Raw genomic sequence first — 17,806 nt, 5'->3', positions numbered from 1 at the left:
CAGGCATGACCAGGGTGTGAAGGCTCAGCCATTTTGAGTCGCCGGCGCGAAGGCCAGCATTGACCGAAATCTTCACACGCACAATCTTGAGGTCGTGGAGATCCGCTAATATTTACCAGATAAACAAAGCAAAGACATTTCAATAGCAAATTGACTCGCCCTTTAAAGCATCGCACCGGTTTAATGTTTACTGTTTGTTTGCAAACATCGCTTAGATTAAATGTCTTGTTTGTGAAGGACACATCAGACCAGCACCGCAGAGACACTGGAGCGCGGACGTTTACCGCTGTATTTATTAGAATTAAAACCTTGTGTGTTTATTAGGGCTGTCAAACGATTAAGAAATGTTAGCATGAATAATCACATAGTATTTGTGAGTAGTATTAATAGCATTAATCACATTTTTTTAATTCTGTTTTAAATCCACTCCAATTGAAGTTAAATGAGATTATCAAATGGAATGACACATCATCATTCATATCATTCATACCAAATGTATTTAATAAGCAAAAACTAGACCCGAATGATCTTGAGGGAGTTTTATTGACTCACTCAGTGTGGGTTGACTATGAAACTTTGGGAACAACACAGATTCGGGAATTGTAAGCAGGCAGTTACTACAAGCCTTGTTAAATTCAAATAAGTAGCACCACAGATGAATACAGGGGATATTAAACGGGCTGTCACTTACTGCAATTGTAATCAGGCAGTCACTTACTGCAAGTGTAATTGAATGTAAAGCAGTGGAACTAAAAACAAAGATTAACTGATAAGAATGTTGACAATCTGTCGGCAGAAAAAGAAAAAGTGCATTAATGCGTACATTTTCATTAATTTAGTTAAAATAAGATTGCGGTTAACTTGTTATTATCACGCTAATTATAAAAAGCCCTGCCGTTTATAATTCACCAATCTACCCTGGCATATGGCGGGGAATTAATTATCTCTAAAATGGATAAGTGTTGTGTTGATCTAGCGTCAGTCACTGAGTCCACACCGTCTCCCCCTGGCTCTGGCCGTGAGGAGACTAGGTTTCCGTGGCGACGTGTCCGTTGAGCACACGCTAACGTATGTCCCCCCCCCCTCTGGTTGCCAGGCCCCCCCCGAGAGGCAGCAGCGGCCCAAGAGCCTCCAGCTGGGGGACCGCCGGCTCACGCTCTCCCTGTTCCAGGGGCCCGCCTCCCAGCTGATCCCGTCCAGCCCCCTGGGCGCCGGGCCCGCCTCCCCCGGCACGCCGCGCAGCTCCAGTACGTCCACCGCACACCCACTCGCTCTCGCTCGCTCTCTCTCTCTCTGTGTCTTCCTCGCTCTCTCTGTCTTCCTCGCTCTGCCCCTCACTCTCGGTGTCTCCCTCGTGTTTCTCTCACTCTCCGTCTCTGTCTCTCTGTCTCTGTCTCTGTCTCTCTCTCTCTCTCTGTCTCTCTCTCTCTCTCTGTCTCTGTCTCTGTCTCTCTCTGTCTATCTTTGTCTCTGTCTCTCTTCGTCTGTCTCTCTTGCTGTCTCTGTCTCTCTCTCTCTTTGTGTCTCTCTCTCTCTTTTTCTCCCTCGCTCTCTCTTTATCTCTCTCTTTATCTCTCTCTCTCTCTCTCTCTCTCTCTCTCTCTCTCTCTCTCTCTCTCTCTCTCTCTCTCTCTCTCTCTCTCTCTCTCTCTCTTTGTCTCCCTCGCACTCTCTTTATCTCCCTCTCTGTCTCTTTGTCTCCCTCTCTCTTTGTCTCCCCCTCCCTCTCTCTGTCTCTCTCTCTTTGTCTCCCTCGCGCTCTCTTTATCTCCCCCTCTCTCTCTCCCCCTCTCTCTCTCTCTGCACAACACCAGACTGTTAGCGATCCCTTCAACACACAAGAAAGAAGCGTCTCGCTCCACCGAAGAAATACAACCAAAAAAAAAACACAACCACAAAAAAAAATCGATGCTGTACGCACGGCGAGTGTACGCGCGTCACGGAGCGGACGTGTTAGGCACACGCAGACACACGCGTGGGCAGAGATCGATAGTGTCTCCCTCCCCCCTACGCAGGTTATTCGTCTCTGCTCGCCGACGGCGTCGACGGTGTCGGCGCCCCCCCGGACCCCTCGGGGGCCCCCCCGCCGATGCCTCCCAAGAAGCACCCCCACGAGATCGACAGCCAGCACCTCCACCACTTCGCCTCAGAGGTACGTCTGGAGCCCGACGAGCGCACACACAGACAGCCTCCCACACACACGCGCGACGGGCGCACAATGCATTTTTAATGGCAAACTTTTCCTCAAATAATCTGCATCCGGTGTGAACTCGTCCCTCTGTTCTCCCCCCCCCCCCCCCCCCCCCCCCCCCCCAACAGTCGCCTCCCCTGCCGGTGAAGATAGAGAGCAAGCCCCCCCCGCCTCCCCCCAAAGCCAGGAAGTCCTTGTTGCCGTCGTCATACGAGCACGTCGCCCCGTGAGATCACACACAATCACACACAAACACACACAGACACACACATACAAAGGGACACACACATACACATAAAGCATTACAGACACACACACACACAGACACACAGACAGACACACACACACACAGAGAGAGAGAGAGAGAGAGAGAGAGAGAGAGAGAGAGAGAGAGAGAGAGAGAGAGAGGAGAGAGGAGAGAGAGAGAGGAGAGGAGAGAGAGAGAGAGAGAGAGAGAGAGAGAGAGAGAGAGAGAGAGAGAGAGAGAGAGAGAGATGCACGAACAAAGCATTACAGACACACACACACACACTCCCATCCCTTCTCTCCGGGGCCTGCACAAATGCTGCAATCAAACGTAAAAGGAAAAGAAATGCAATTACAAACAGCAGCCTTGGTCGACCGTGTTGTAGCGGAGCAAACTTCATTCTAACGGTGGATCTGGTCTTCTGAGTGATGGTGGTGGGCGGAGCAGGTGCCACGCGCGGGGCAGACACGAGCTGCGTGTGTGTCTGAGTAGTCCCACACATAAAGTAGATCCTACTGCTGGTGATGTCTGTAAAGTTTGGAAAGGAATATTTTTTATATTTTTGTTTTCCTCAAAAGGATACAAAGCGAAAACGTTCTATTAAAAAAATAGAGACGAAACAGAAACTGAAGACTGATGCCTTTATCTGCTGCGGAACGTTAAATATATGCACGTATTTTTCTAGATTGATTTACGCAAGAAGGGAATGACCAAATGTACATCTCGTCTATTTTTGTATCTCTTGGATCAACACTGGCTGATTCTGGTACACTAACGTGTTGACTGGCCTTCCAGAACAGTCCGTATAGCTGAGAGGGGAGCATTGCTAAACTCCTTTTAACCAGTAAACCATTTCAGACGGATCAAAGGCAGGGAAATTATAATTTTATGAAAAACAGAAATCTTAGTTTTATATTGACTGATTTTTATCCTTTTAAATGTTTTTTCTTTGTAATTATGTGGTCGAACCAAACAACAATCCAACCTCCCCACACACCATATCTTTTATTTTGTACGTTTTTGGTATCATATCTTCGACAGACACTGGATGGCACACGTGAATGTGATGGAAGCTGAATTAAAGTATATTTTTGTTGACATTTCATGTCCGATCCAACATGCATTAAGTCATAGAGTTGGACTAGGGCTTCCCCTGAGCTGACTTTACACACTGTACGGTACAAGCACAAAGGTCTTTTAAAGAGTCTGGTTTCCAATTCCTAGTTTTGGTACATTTCATAATATAACTACTTTCCTATACGGATGCTTCTGAAATACTTTGAATCATCATTAATGGATTTTTTTTTTATTGTTTTGCACAACCACGCTGCACCGAGACGGTGTTTATTCGAGTGTTCAGAAAACCTTCATCTCTGTATATGCCAATCCACTAAGCGCTATATATGCATGCATAATTTAAAATAATCAAATCAATCCAATGAAATAGTTTAATGAAATTGTAAGCAGTGTTTTTTCATTGTAACCATTTTTTTCTATTGTATTACTTTTCTAAACAGGGATCAGAGTCTATCTTGATGTTGCACGTGCTTTCTTAGTTGGGCAAAATGAATCCGCTGTCAGCTTCTCGAACACGCCACATTATTGAACAAATTAAATAAAGTGAATGAATGAATATACACCCAACCGTCTCGTTTATTGTTCCTCTGAGAGAAAGGCGTATCATGTGGCCCTGACCTAGTTTTCTGGGACTGGACTGTAACTGTGTTTTCTCCGGCTGGCTAGAAAACGGAAGCATATAAAACGACCCGAGTCATGGTCAAAACTCAATACATAGAACCTCTATTTGACAGAAAAACCTTATGCGCCAACTCGATTGTACCCTACGAATTTGTATAAGTTGTTCATACAAAGGTTTTGAAAATGGGGAACTGAATGGGTAGGAGTTTGGTTAATCTTTAATTAATTATGGTCCTGTTTCCTTTCTGTCAGATATTGAGAAACGGGAAATGACTCATGTCTGGCCGCGGTTCATGGCCATCAGCCCTGCAAATTAAAAACGGTCAACATCACCAGAGTTTGACTAGTCCCCACTCAAGTCTCAAGATTATCAAGATTATTGTGCGCTTGTCTTGCGTCTCCACTGAATCCACCCATTCCCTTTCCAATCCTGTTGTTGGTGCAATCCACCATTTGCTCTCAAAAGAAGAACCAGTGTAGCTAGCAGCGTCCATTGTGGTTACGGGATTGGTTTCCAGGGGAACAAGTTCATATCGATTCCATTATCTAATGAGAGGAAACGTACTCGCCGATACAACAGCGCTTTAAATGATGTGGTTTTGAAGTGTGTGTGTTCCCGTTGGGGGGGGGGGTGTGTGTGTGTGTGTGTTCCCGTTGGGGGGGGGGGGTGTGTGTGTGTGTGTGGTGTGTGTGTGTGTGGTGTGTGTGTGTAAGCAGTATGTGATTAGTGGAGTGATTGGCATCATCATTTCGTTAAAGTCGTTTCCATTCTGTAGGTCTGGAGTTGTGAAGGCTTCCCGGGGGCGGGGGGGGGGGAGAGATACGGGGTAACAACCTGCGGGTGGGATGCAACTCAATCCCCGGCATCAAAGAAGGAGATGCCCCTTCGTTGCTCGGCCCTTTAACAGCCAGAACCTCCAATCCCCCCTCCCGCATCGGAGCTCTGGTGGAGTGGGATTAGCTGGCCCATTGTAGCTCCACTTTGAACTTCACTAGGTGGTGCCAGAGGGTATTAGCAAATGAACCATGGCAAGAGGTCTGCTTCCCTCCTTAAAAATCTTTATTTGCCCAGGGTTGGCACACTGGGTGTAGGGGAGTCTGTGTGAGAGTGAGTGAATGTGGTGTGTGTGTGTGTGTGTGTGTGGGTGTGTCACGCCCAGCTACTAATGTACACAAAGAACCACTCAGAAAGCACCTCTGTTGTGCCCATTCACACATGGGAGCCGGCCGGTTCAAGTACGCACTTAAAACCAGAGTCCCGAGTGCACGGCATCAATGTAGGTTACATCTCTACCTCGCCCCGGCTCCCCGCAGGTACGGAAGCTCTACCCAGAAGACCTCCAGCCGCATAAGCAGGCCTCTCGAATCTCCAGGCTGCTGTTGTCCTATTTTGCAGCCGCAGCCATCTGCGATACAGGCGAGAACTCTGAGGGACCTTTGGAGATGCCAGAAAAATAAAATGGAATTTGGGTTGTGGCCCCTGTTTTATTAATACAGGCTGTGCCCTTTGTGACATGTATTTTTCAAACGTCTGAGATGGTAACTACCAGAGTTTGTCACAGCATATCCGTGTTTCCAAAGCATGACCGCAATTTGGATCACATCCCAGTGTTATTAAATATGTATGTTAAAGAGGTAAAGTACAATCCCAATTGTGATGAGCCCAGAAAAGGCATGATGTGATTTTACATTGAATAGCCCATCACAGATTTGTCCTCTTTTTTTACCTTACGCTCTGAGGAACATGGATTTGAGTAAAAACGGCACATCTTATCATCACATCACAATCTTATACAGAGCTATAGGAAGAGATGTAACAATACGCAACCATATGGCGCATGAAATAAAACGACACTCTAAACATTGGTTTTTAAATCCTGATAAAAAGCTCTGGTCATTTGTGGTCGGCGGGAGCTTGCTTCTCCTCTCGCCTGGGCAGACACGGCAGCTCGCTGAGGCAGGACGCCGACAGCTTCTTCCAGAAGGTCTTTTTACCGTAGATCAGCACCATGGCACTCAGGGCGGTGTAGAACGACGTGATGAAGAAGGTCATCCCGATGGCGTTGTCGTGCTTCACCGCGATCTGGTAGTTGACGTACAGGTCCACCACCAGGAAGCACAGGAACACCAGCACCAGCGACAGGGTCATGCGGATCACCCGCATCTGGGTGCCCAGCTTGGGGGCGTGGGCGCCGTTGGTGCTGGACTTCATGTGCTGGAGGTGGATGGCCAGGTGCACCGAGATGGAGACGCAGCACTTGATCATGAGCAGCCCCGGGAGCACGTCGGCCGCCACGAGGTACAGGGCTTCGTACGCCTTGCCCGAGGCGGTGTCCGGGGTGATCATCCCGCAGTCCTCGTTGAGGGCGTCGGTCTCGTTGGTGTGGTACTCGTGGAACACCGCCATCATGGGCATGCAGGTGACCAGGCCCGCGAGGGGGATGAGGAACACGACCATGGCGGCGTGCTTCACGATGGCCGTCTGGAGGTGGGTGTAGCACTCGTTGGGCGTGGTCACCAGCTTGGTGCTGTAGTAGAAGGTGAGGAAGGCGGTGGTCCACATGATGGTGAACTTGAGGCTGAAGAGCAGCAGCAGGACGGTGGTGTAGTAGGCGTGGGTGATCAGGCAGTGCTGGTCGATCTGGTCCATGGTCATCCACACGAGGCAGACGAGCTGGTGGGCGCCGTTGCCCACGCACAGGGCCACGATGATGGTCTCGCACGGCGCCCACTTCTTCTTCGTCTTGCTCTGCAGGCTCATCAGGAGGATGTAGAGGTTGAAGAAGACGGTCGTGGCCGCCAACATGCCGGTGACGATCAAGATGGCGAGCTTGTTTGTTCCCTTCATAGCGCTTATTTTGTTGTCACCCCCGTGTCTCGGAAAATAATCTCCTTCAGATCAGTTCATCGAAGGGTCGTACCTCATCCCCCAGCTGGTGTCGTTCTGAAACAGAGAAAGGTTTAAAAATGTGTTTAAACTGCTGAAGACATGGACTCGTAACTCCTATAGGTAAGGATTTTAGATATAAGAAATGTTTGGCCAGTCCTTTTATTACCTGACTGAGTAATACAATCCTTATATTACCTGACTGAGTCAGGTAATAAAAGGATTGGCCAAAAGTTTAGAGGATTATCTTAAAGAAATAAATACATACAGATTAGATACAGATCACAATTTATCTCTGGCTATATTTAAAGTTTAATTTAAATGTTTTAAATTGTTGAATTTTCCCCCAGGAAAATGTCCCATATATTTGGATCCCACACTTCATGGAATACACAGTGCACAATTATCCTGCCTGCTTCTGTCGTTATCTACTCCTTTTTCTCTTCCAAGAACTCAACGTTTGTTTACTGAAATGATGTTCTTGCAAATTTCGCTAAGTTTCAGTACTTACCAAAAGTTGTCTATGAATAGCATGGCTGTGATGGCAAAGTGATGGCGATTATCTCTGGTGGCTTATATATATATAAAGGCAAGAGGCACCATTTGAATGAGTGCGGTCAGGAAGGAGTTGTGGTTCCGGTCTTTGCAATGACATAAGGAGGTGTGTGTGTGTGTGTGTGTGTGTGTGTGTGTGTGTGTGTGTGTGTGTGTGTGTGTGTGTGTGTGTGTGTGTGTGTGTGTGTGTGTGTGTGTGTGTGTGTGTGTGTGTGTGTGTGTGTGTGTGTGTGTGTGTGTGTGTGTTCCTCGGAGGGAGTCATGAGCCCTACCGTACTACATTCAGTGCAGCATGTCAGCTCAGGCAAATCAGCATTCCTGCAGTCTCACCGCCGCAAAAACCCTCAAATGACTTGTTTGCATAACCTGACCAGCGTGTGTCCTCTGGATCACCTTGATGCTATCGCCTACCCATATAGGTTTAACATGGTGATGTTCTAGCGCGTCTATATTAAAACTAATATTAATATTACAACTTGAATTGTATAGAGGTTGGACAATATCGGCTATGTATAATGCTGCCAACTGGTAACACAATTATCGCTTTGTTTTTGTGACATCCAAAGAAAGGGTTTGACAGAAATTCATCCAAGCATTCAAACGCTCAAACCAAAATATGTTTTCAATAAAGATTTAGCATTGACTAATTAAGCTTAACCGGATACGCATGGCATTGTTTACAGAGCTGACATATACACAAACAAACACGTAACACTCGCAGCCTGATTACAGGACATGATTATCCGGTTTGAAAATCCTAATGCAAAATCTGGAGAAATATGCAAAATAGTAAAAAGCCTCTCAGAAACATTGGCAATATGCAATAAGCAATAAGCCAAGTACATCTTGAGAGAGCAAAGACACACTTCACTGCTCACCCCATAGATTTCCTTTGTTGAACACCATTAGAGAATCCAATTACCCACATAAGTGAGTGGTTTATAGTTTTACATTCACAGTGCAGTGGAATATTATTGAACATAGAAACTATCTCCTCTTTAGCTTTTAGGCTTTGATTGGATTGTTTGTAAAAAAATAAATAAAAAAGGAGCGTTGTTGGATAACCAGAAATTCGAACGAGGACTTCTGGATGTTAATAAGCATGGCCTTACCCCTTAGTTATATATGATGAAGCTATTTTTATTTACTATTTAGCCATAAAGCAAGCAGATGCTTTGCAGTGAATTCAGATACTTGTCTAGGGGTAGGAAGGGGTTTTATATCTAGCTCAAAGCTTTAAAAGGTGAGGCTTTAGACACTGGGGAAATCAAACCTATCTCCACAACTGACTCGAGTTGCAAATTCATTATTAAATAGATTTATTATGTTCTTTGCACATCACATTGTTTGAAATAAGATATTGAGTTTTGCTTTCCTTTGTCCACTAAATGTCCTTTAAAAAGGGTTTTCTAATTAGTTTGTTAAATAACCTGTCCGAATGTATTGGTAATCATTCCAACACAATCAAAAGATTATTCATATAATCAGTTAATGTGACACAGAAAAAACAGTTAGTGATCTAGATTCCTTGTTTTAAAAAGTATAATCCGATGGCTTTACTTTTCAGTTACAGTTTTAAAGCAGTTTATTGTACAGATTTAAAAAACATAAAAAAATCCATCTATAATTAGTATTACCCCTGCTTGAGAGACCAATACATATTATAGACATTTTAAAAACACGAAAAATCCATGCATAATTACCCCTGCTTGAGAGACCAATACATACCTGAATACACCCAGGCATACATCTTATTTACATCCACGGGTTTCTCAGCCTGTGCGTGCGCGATCACAACAAGGATTTGGATTCAGGTGGAAGCTATTTTACACGTTTGTTTACAAGGGCCATGATACACTTTACAGCACACTTGAGAACTTTAGCTCTACATGGGTTTACGGGAGAGCCTTTATGGATTCCTGCCTAATAGCCTTGTATTCATATCTGGCAATAAGTGGGCAAATGAGGCAGCCTGTGATGCTGCTGGCTTTGTATCCCACTTTTGCTATTGCACCATTTGTTACCTCCATCAAATCCATGACAAGAGATAGAGGAACGATTTACAACTTAAAGAAAAAAGGTTTAAAAAGGTTCAAGGTAGGCCGAAGCAGCAGCAAGTCCTTGTCCTACACCGGGGTAAATCCATGCCCTACGTCGGGGTAAATCCATGCCCTACGCCGGGGTAAATCCATGCCCTACACCGGGTATCCAAACTTGCTGTCGTACTGGAGGCTAGGCAGGCTCTGCCCAGGAGAGACCGCCATGTCTCTGCCGTTGCTCCGGGTACTGTTGGCGGCGCTGCGACTAGACTCAGTCCTTCCCGGCTGGCCCTTCTGCACCGAGCTGTACTTGACTCCTGGGTGCGCGCGGTACGCCATCACCGAGCGGATGCTCGAGTTCCTGCTGGTCGGACGGCTCTCGGGGGCCGGGACGTCCTCTCTACGGGGCGGAGGCGGTGAGCAGGTTAACGATGATAAACGGAACGCATTTCTGCAGAGCTTTTAGAACCAGTTTGCCACTCAAAGCCACTGGTTCTATCATTCACCCATTCACACACCAAAGGAGGTGTCAACCACGCGAGGCAACAGCCATCTCGTCAGGGGCTGTTAGGGTGAGGTGTCTCCCTCAGGGAGCACCTTAAAGGGGACCCATTATGCTTTTTCGACTTTTATGACCTATCAACGTTGTTATAATGATTGATAGTCATGTTTAACCATACTAAAGTGTCAAATAATGACGTACATGCATTTCGACGTATTCCCTGGTGACAGTCTGGGGTGGCTGTGCAGAGCGCTAAACACTCGGGACAACGTTTGCGATTCACGTGTTCACATTTCCGGGAAACATCTACGTAGACGTACTCCTGCCACGCCCCCATATTCCTGGTCAAATCTGCCCGCGCGCGCGCGCGCTCCAAGGAAGGTAACCAATCACAACGGAGTTGGGTTGGCAGGAGGGGGGCGAGGGGGCGGAGAAGGACGAAACGGAGCGTTGACAGAGAAGGCCGAAAGCGCCCAGATGAGAGGAAGAGTTTCCAGAAAATCCACATCGTTTTTTGTGTATGGTTAAACATGACTATCAATCATTATAACAACGTTTATAGGTCATAAAAGTCAAAAAGCATAATAGGTCCCCTTTAACACTCAACCCTTTAACAGCTAAGAGGAGCCGGGGATCGAACTAGAAGAAACCTTCTGGTTGCCAGCCGACCCGCTCTACCCCCTGAGCCACACGCCACCGTAGGAAAAACATTTAGCACTCAATGAGAGAAATGCGGGCCACTAGAGCTCCTCATTCATGGCTTGGGTATGAGGGTTTGAGCGGGAGGCGCACCTGATCTCATTGGCCATTTCCTTCTGGTAACGGCGTTTGAGGCAGCAGACGACCAGGAGCCAGATGAGGAGGAGAAGGAGCAGGAGGAGCAGCAGTGCCCCGATGACCGCCCCCACTATGACTCCCGCCTTGTTGGTCGCTGGGAGTAGGAAGACCATAGTTAGGATTCCAGGCAAGCGGAAAAATAAAAACGTGTGTGTTTTGTGTTTGCACAGCTTAAAGTCGCTGCTTAGCAGACGTTCATATCATCATAAGGACGTCCTTATAATTCTGATGGATTAAACACAACGGGTGGGTAATGACTTACGGTTGTGCGCCTGGAGCGTGTATTTGCACTGCTCCTCGCCCACAGGATTCTTTGCGAGGCAGACGTATGTCCCGATATAGCTGTCTGAATGGTTCCTGATCAGCAGCTCTCCGGTCTGCGAGTCTGAAGACGGAGCACATTCAGTACCAACCACCACATTGTTTCACTTGCCATTCTCCAACACTTTAGACAGGAACAGTGTGTGCGCGTGCGTGTGCGTGTGTGTGTGTGTGTGTTCTCTCTCGGTGTGCGTGTCCACTTGTGAAGTCTCTTAGCCTCACACGTCTGCATGTGTGGCCCCTTGTGAGCCCCTTAACTCTGTGCGTCTGTCTCTCTGTCTGTCTGTGTCCCCTTGTGAAGCCTCTTTGCAGCGAGTGTCTGTCCATGTGCTTGTGTGTCTCTGTCTGTCTGTCTGTCTGTCTGTGTGCGTGCGTGCGTGCGTCTGTCCCTGGCTACTTGTGAAGTCTCTGAGCAGCAGGTGTGGCTTCTGTACCTTGGGTGGTGCGGGGTGGTAGGGGGCCCCCACTCTCCGTGCTCCAGGCGTACGTCAAAGGGACGGATCCCTTGGCGGACAGGCAGCGCAGGGAAACGTCCCCTCCCTTCTCCTCCCCACCCTTCACCCAGCACCGGGGAACCGAGGGGCGAACTGAGGAGGAGGAGGAGGAGGAGAAAGGTTAGAGGGGCGTCTGGGGAGGGAGGAGTGTGCGTTGAAAGGTTGCATTTTGCGATTCGAGGCCGAAACATAAATGATCACATTCATCGGATCTTTCCTCACGATCCGCTAGCTGCCCGCCCCGTAAGCAAGCCGTCGAAAAAAAACCTGCGTCTCTGTAAGCAGCCTATGCTCCGAGATCGTACACAAAAACAAACTACCAACCACTCAAAGCCAAAATAAATAGTATTCCAACCAATCACCGACAAGAGCAAAGAAAATAAGGGGATTATCTGAATCGGGCGTGGTCGGCACGTGATTTAAAAGAAAACAACGGTGGGCATTCCACCTGAGTGACATCAGCACTAATACCAAAACAAAAGGAACCGTGGCAACAGAATGAAAGAAACAGGTTGTAGGAGGAGGAGGAGGAGGAGGAGGAGGGGGAGGAGGAGGAGGAGGAGGAGGAGGAGGAGGAGGAGGAGGAGGAGGAGGAGGAGGAGGAGGAGGAGGAGGAGTGGCAAACAGCAGCCGTTGGATTTGCGAGTGTCATGCTCACCCATTACCACCAGGGTGACCTTCCTCATGTCCACGCCGGGGGCCTTCTTCACCTTACACTGGTAGGTGGCCGTGTCGCCCTCCTCCACGTCGGAGATGGAGACCGAGGCGTCCCCCGTCGTGGGGTCCCCGATGAACTTCATCCTCCTGGTGACGCTGGACGTGGCGTAGTGCAGCGTCTTTCCCCCCGTGAAGGAGATGAGCTGCGGAGCGGGGAGAGGAGAGCCGGTTTAGAGGCAGCCAGAGAGGCCGGTTCTTCCACTAAAGCCTCGAAACCCAACCAGTAAAATGACAGGCTTGGAATGTCTGGAATGCTTGAAAAGCAAAGTCAACAGCCGCCAACAGAATGGCGATCACACTGGTTTAGTTTCCAAACCCTCTCTCTGCCCTCTCCTCTCAGACGGTCTTCCCACCATTGTGCTCCCACCGGTTTTGTCTCAAAACCCCCTCTACCCTTTCCTCTTGGGTGGCAATAGCCCTGAGCAGGTTTACTGCTAACCTGAAGGTTGCTAGTTCGATCCCCGGCTCCTCCTCGCTGAGTGCTGAGGTGTCCCTGAGCAAGACATCTCACCCTAACTGCTCCCGACGAGCTGGCTGTCGCCCCGGGTGGTTGACTCCGCCGTCGGTGTGTAAATGTGAGAATAAATTGTTGTAGGTCGATTTGGATAAACGCGTCAGCAAAATCCCCTCAATGTAAATGTTAATGTAGACGTTCTACCCACCAGTGTGTCCTTCACACAGGTTTGGTCTCTACCCCCTCTCTCTACCCTCTCCTCTCAGACGGTCTACCCACCAGTGTGTCCTTCACACAGGTTTGGTCTCTACCCCCTCTCTCTACCCTCTCCTCCCAGACGTTCTACCCACCAGTGCGTCCTTCACACAGGTTTGGTCTCTACCCCCTCTCTCTACCCTCTCCTCCCAGACGGTCTACCACCAGTGTGTCTTTCACACAGGTTTGGTCTCTACCCCCTCTCTCTACCCTCTCCTCCCAGACGGTCTACCCACCAGCGTGTCCTTCACACAGGTTTGGTCTCTACCCCCTCTCTCTACCCTCTCCTCTCAGACGGTCTACCCACCAGTGTGTCTTTCACACAGGTTTGGTCTCTACCCCCTCTCTCTACCCTCTCCTCCCTGACGTTCTACCCACCAGTGCGTCCTTCACACAGGTTTGGTCTCTACCCCCTCTCTCTACCCTCTCCTCTCAGACGGTCTACCCACCAGTGTGTCCTTCACACAGGTTTGGTCTCTACCCCCTCTCTCTACCCTCTCCTCTCAGACGGTCTACCCACCAGCGTGTCCTTCACACAGGTTTGGTCTCTACCCCCTCTCTCTACCCTCTCCTCTCAGACGGTCTACCCACCAGTTTGTCTTTCACACAGGTTTGGTCTCTACCCCCTCTCTCTACCCTCTCCTCTCAGACGTTCTACCCACCAGCGTGTCCTTCTGAGTGACGTCAGGGTTGGCGTTGTACCACTCCACGTCCAGCTCTCCCACGTCCGCGGGCCCCGGCGTGAAGGTGCACCCCAGGAGGACAGTAGTCCCCTGGGACCTCTTGATGGTCTGGGGACCGGAGGACGTCACCGCCAAGGCCTCGGTCACGTCTTTCGTTGCAGAGAGAGAGAGAAGAGCGTTTTAAAATGGTCCGTCCTCCTGGGTCCCAGTGCGAGACAGGCACTGAGACACCAGGGGTCACGTAAGGAGATGCAATGTGTTACGTATTTTAAGAATCTAAGCTACCCACACATAGACCCAATGAAGCAGGACCAAACATATAAGCCGTAAATACTATACATAGCCACTAGGGGAGCAAGACCTTATTGAAGGCGGCTCCACCACAGAAGGCATCACCTGAAGAAGCCGAAGCCACCACGCCCACTAGGCCACGCCCACTTGACGGTCCCTTACCTGTGTACACTAGGTGAAGGGGCCAGAGATTTTCAGCGACACCCGCGAAGGGTCACGGGCCTCTGCCCGTGGCCCATAAAAGGCCAGAGATCAATAGGTAGACGGCGCAGAAAGCCACCCGGGCCTAAGCCCGGGGGGCTTGAAGTAGATCACGGTATTTACCTCGCACACGTGTTAGATACAATTCCCTCCCTTAAGCTTCATAGTTTACCATACCGAAACATGCCGACGACTTTATAACGAATAAAGTGAGTTAAAGTGAAGCAACCCGGGATTGGAAAACTTTCTTCAAGAATATGCAACAAATGCAAGGTTTTGCATGTCTCGTGGTAGTTCAGTTCTGGGTTGGAATCCATAAACAATCTTTTTGTTGATGCTGGGTATCCAGCTGAGTCTAATTGGCATCTGGAGTTAAAAGAAAGTTCAAGTTAAAAGGGAATTTAAATAAGTGGACTTGGGGCCATCATAACAGAAAAATGAAAGATTTTTGGAAGAGAGATTGCAAATCAAATAAGAACCCTTGAGATGTTTTAAAGACCAAAATTTGTAGGCTACATCTCTAAGGAATGACATGACTGTGCGAACATAAATCTGTAGACTTGATAGACACCTTGAGTTCTTTGTTATTCAGTCCTCATATTGGCCTTTTGTATGTGCATATCTATGTTCAATAGATAAAGTCTTCGAGAGCTTTCAGAGGCAACGCATAAAACAGTCTGAGGTAATTCCTCATGTCATGGCAGTCACTAAAACATTTGTGACATCTAATTGAACAGTCTGGTCTGGTCGTTTGTCTCTCGCTCTCCCTCTTCCCAATAGGCAACAATGTATTCTCTGTATGGATCTGAGGCAACATCAATGCGCCGCCTTCACGAGGCATGGCAGCCTAGTAGAAGCCATCACTCATTTCCCGGATCAACCCCACAATGTGCAACACGTCTCATGCAACATTGATCCAAACGTGGTGGAATTTCTCCTTGTTGCGTGCCCATTTTGTAGTTTGTGTTTCTTAATCCTTCATCCAAAGAGTCAGAGGAAAAAGGTAGCTGTGCGTGTATTTAATAAAATATCCTTGAACACAAATAGCACAAGGGAGAGATATGGATAGTTCATTATTAAACAGGCCCGTGTAAGAATAAATATTGGATCTATGCAATTATTCAATCTGTAATTTTGAGCAAATACAAGGTGCATTAGAATAGGGGGGCTGGTGGAAAGAGGGAAAACTGTCAGGAGCTTCACAAAGAAAGGGTTCATTGGACCTGGGTGATACACCGGGGATGAGTATTACTGTCACATCAATAACGTGAGTGCACGTCAGACAGCCTCTCACTCTGCCCCTCCCTGGGTGCCAACGCCTGCTGAAAAGCGTGCGGCATTCTCAACACAATGCGTCTTGAGATGGGGTGCAGACATGTGTCCACCCCTGCCTCAACATAAACAACAACAACAACAACAAGCTCTAGGGTCAACCCCCCCACACACACACACACACACAGACACAGACACACACACACAGACACAGACACACACACACACACACACACACACACACACATACACACACACACACACACACAGTGTGTTGTTATCTGACCAGTCATAAACTTCAGCAAACAAGCCAAACTCACCTCTGTTTAGCTGAACTACAACCAGAAAGACTGCCACCAACACTAGCCTGATGTTTGGGAAGATATTGTCCATGATCATCCTGTGAGGTAACATTAGGTTGGAGTTAAGCACAGCATTGTCTCGTAAGGGGTGTACATTCAGGGTTGCAAGTTTAAGTTTTCCTTTCGTCTTTTGACTGAAAAAGAACAAAACCAAGTAATTAACAAACGTCAATGCTGTAATGACTTTAATTAACATTAGAGGACCCTTATGTGAAAAGCCACACGTTTCAAACAAGAGAACGATTTCTGCTGCACTTTAACATTCTTCCTACCCTCTCAAAGTAGATGGAGTTTCATTTAAATACCAAGGCTAAAGTCAACTAGTGAGGTTAAGCCATGATACTACAATGCTGTGTAAAGCAAATCACAAAGAAATAAAGACAAAATCTCCAACATACCTTTTGTGAGTGAAATATCCCAGAGCAAACCAGTTTAGCCCCTGAACCAGTGAGCAGACTTTGAGTGTTTGTACCTAATCTGCTCTCAGGTGAAACTCAGGCGAGTGTGCTGACCACGCCCACACGGCGCCACGCCCCTGGTTCACCGAGGAGTGTAAACTATGCGCAGAATCGCACGATATTAATTTACATTGCATTAGCAGTAAGTAGCAGTAGAACAACTTATATACAATTTATTTGGTTAGGCCTGAGGGTTTTTCTTGATTTGTGTTTTCTGTCGGCATACATGACTCCATTAGGCCTATATTTTCTTTCGTTTCCTCTACAAACTAACAAGTTAGGTATCAAAACTTGGATTCAGTTTTCCCCCTTTTTACCTGTAGGCCTTATGGTCTGATGTATATCTGTCTGCTTGCGTTATCTTCTGTCTTTCCTCTTCAATGGTAAAGTCCGGGCATCGCAACTTAACACAATAGTGCGTCATCCGTGCGCCACGCCTGCGCGTCGACACGGGGATGTGAGGACTGCACCCAGCCTAGATTTAGAGGAAACTACCTGCTGCATCAGGCCAGTATTTACAGCCGTTTCCAAAGTCCACAACTTCCTTATCAGCTTTTAATGATTGACCCGCGTGACGTTTTGCATCTTAAAGTTATCGCCTGTTAGAATTGGGCATTTTTTTTATTCATATTTTTTTATTTTGTGCATATATATTGTATTTTATTGAATTTCAGATGCGGTTAAATTATGTGGTATCGATTGTCTTTGGTGTCGGTGCCTGGTCATCTGATTATCCTTGAACGAGTACTCACCATGGAGAGGAATTACAAAGATTGAACATGATTGGAATCGAGATCGCACATGACCACAGTGTCACCTTAAGCGTCGTCTCTTTCTTTACGAGCCCTCGTCCCCTCCTCCAGCTCCCTTGTTCCTTTGTAATTCCGAATAAAGATTGGCTGCTTGTTGTTAGCCTGTTTATGTCTGGGATCCTCAACCTTGTTGTACTGTGCTGTTAGATTTGCATACTGGGGCCACATCAAAGTCTGATCTGTGCCATTGTTATTTCAGTTATGTATAAACGCATCTAACCTCCACCATGCAGAGCCCTCATTACGTTTCCTTATCTCTGAAACATATAAATCCATGCCCATATAAAGGCATACCCAAATATGGAAGTTGTGACGTTTATCACGTATAGCAAACACAAACTGCTTAGTAGCTGGCATTTGATAGGCTGTGAGTTACCTTTATTATGACGTGCGTTTGGGGCCGCAGGACCCGTCCAGCTACAGATCTCTAGTCTCAGGCCCACCTGCAGCGCCGGGACCCACCTGCGGGCGGCACTGGGACCCACTTCCATCCCCAGGCACCAGTTGTGTTTATGTTATCACTTGTGTAA

At 47.6% G+C, this 17,806-nt stretch overlaps 3 protein-coding genes across 7 annotated transcripts in view; 1 reads left to right on the top strand and 2 right to left on the bottom strand.

The window, feature by feature from the left end:
• Positions 1-2,529, top strand: part of dock5 (dedicator of cytokinesis 5) — a 40,397-nt gene extending 37,868 nt beyond the window's left edge. The window contains exons 49-51 of the mRNA XM_056602212.1: positions 1,097-1,247; positions 2,016-2,152; positions 2,320-2,529. Of these exons, the coding sequence (XP_056458187.1) occupies positions 1,097-1,247; positions 2,016-2,152; positions 2,320-2,421 (390 nt within the window). The 3' untranslated portion in view covers positions 2,422-2,529. The remainder of the gene's footprint in view (positions 1-1,096; positions 1,248-2,015; positions 2,153-2,319) is intronic.
• Positions 2,530-5,589: 3,060 nt separating this feature from the next.
• Positions 5,590-7,102, bottom strand: LOC130392448 (uncharacterized). Its single transcript, XM_056602941.1, has one exon. The coding sequence runs from the start codon at positions 6,982-6,984 to the stop codon at positions 6,031-6,033; it is 954 nt and encodes a 317-aa protein (XP_056458916.1). The 5' UTR covers positions 6,985-7,102; the 3' UTR covers positions 5,590-6,030.
• A 1,386-nt stretch (positions 7,103-8,488) lies between these two features.
• On the bottom strand, positions 8,489-17,522 carry vsig8b (V-set and immunoglobulin domain containing 8b). 5 transcript variants are annotated; one of them, XM_056602954.1, is made up of 9 exons: positions 16,782-16,873; positions 16,405-16,563; positions 15,965-16,044; positions 13,860-14,029; positions 12,430-12,631; positions 11,712-11,864; positions 11,219-11,341; positions 10,912-11,050; positions 8,493-10,017 (listed from the first exon to the last, which is right to left on the bottom strand). In XM_056602954.1, the coding sequence occupies exons 3-9, from the start codon at positions 16,041-16,043 to the stop codon at positions 9,774-9,776; spliced, it is 1,110 nt and encodes a 369-aa protein (XP_056458929.1). In that variant the 5' UTR covers position 16,044; positions 16,405-16,563; positions 16,782-16,873; the 3' UTR covers positions 8,493-9,773. The 5 variants fall into 5 exon arrangements, with proteins under 5 accessions (XP_056458927.1, XP_056458928.1, XP_056458931.1 ...); XM_056602952.1 differs by lacking the exon at positions 16,405-16,563 and having other exon boundaries at positions 8,489-10,017; positions 16,782-17,201; XM_056602953.1 differs by lacking the exons at positions 16,405-16,563; positions 16,782-16,873 and adding an exon at positions 17,217-17,522 and having other exon boundaries at positions 8,490-10,017.
• Positions 17,523-17,806: the final 284 nt, after the last annotated feature.

This window comes from Gadus chalcogrammus, chromosome 11, assembly GCF_026213295.1.
Source record: "Gadus chalcogrammus isolate NIFS_2021 chromosome 11, NIFS_Gcha_1.0, whole genome shotgun sequence".
NCBI classification, from domain to species: Eukaryota; Metazoa; Chordata; class Actinopteri; order Gadiformes; family Gadidae; genus Gadus; species Gadus chalcogrammus.
Note: the sequence above shows the minus strand (reverse complement) of the source record. Positions and strands in the feature narration are given on the sequence as shown.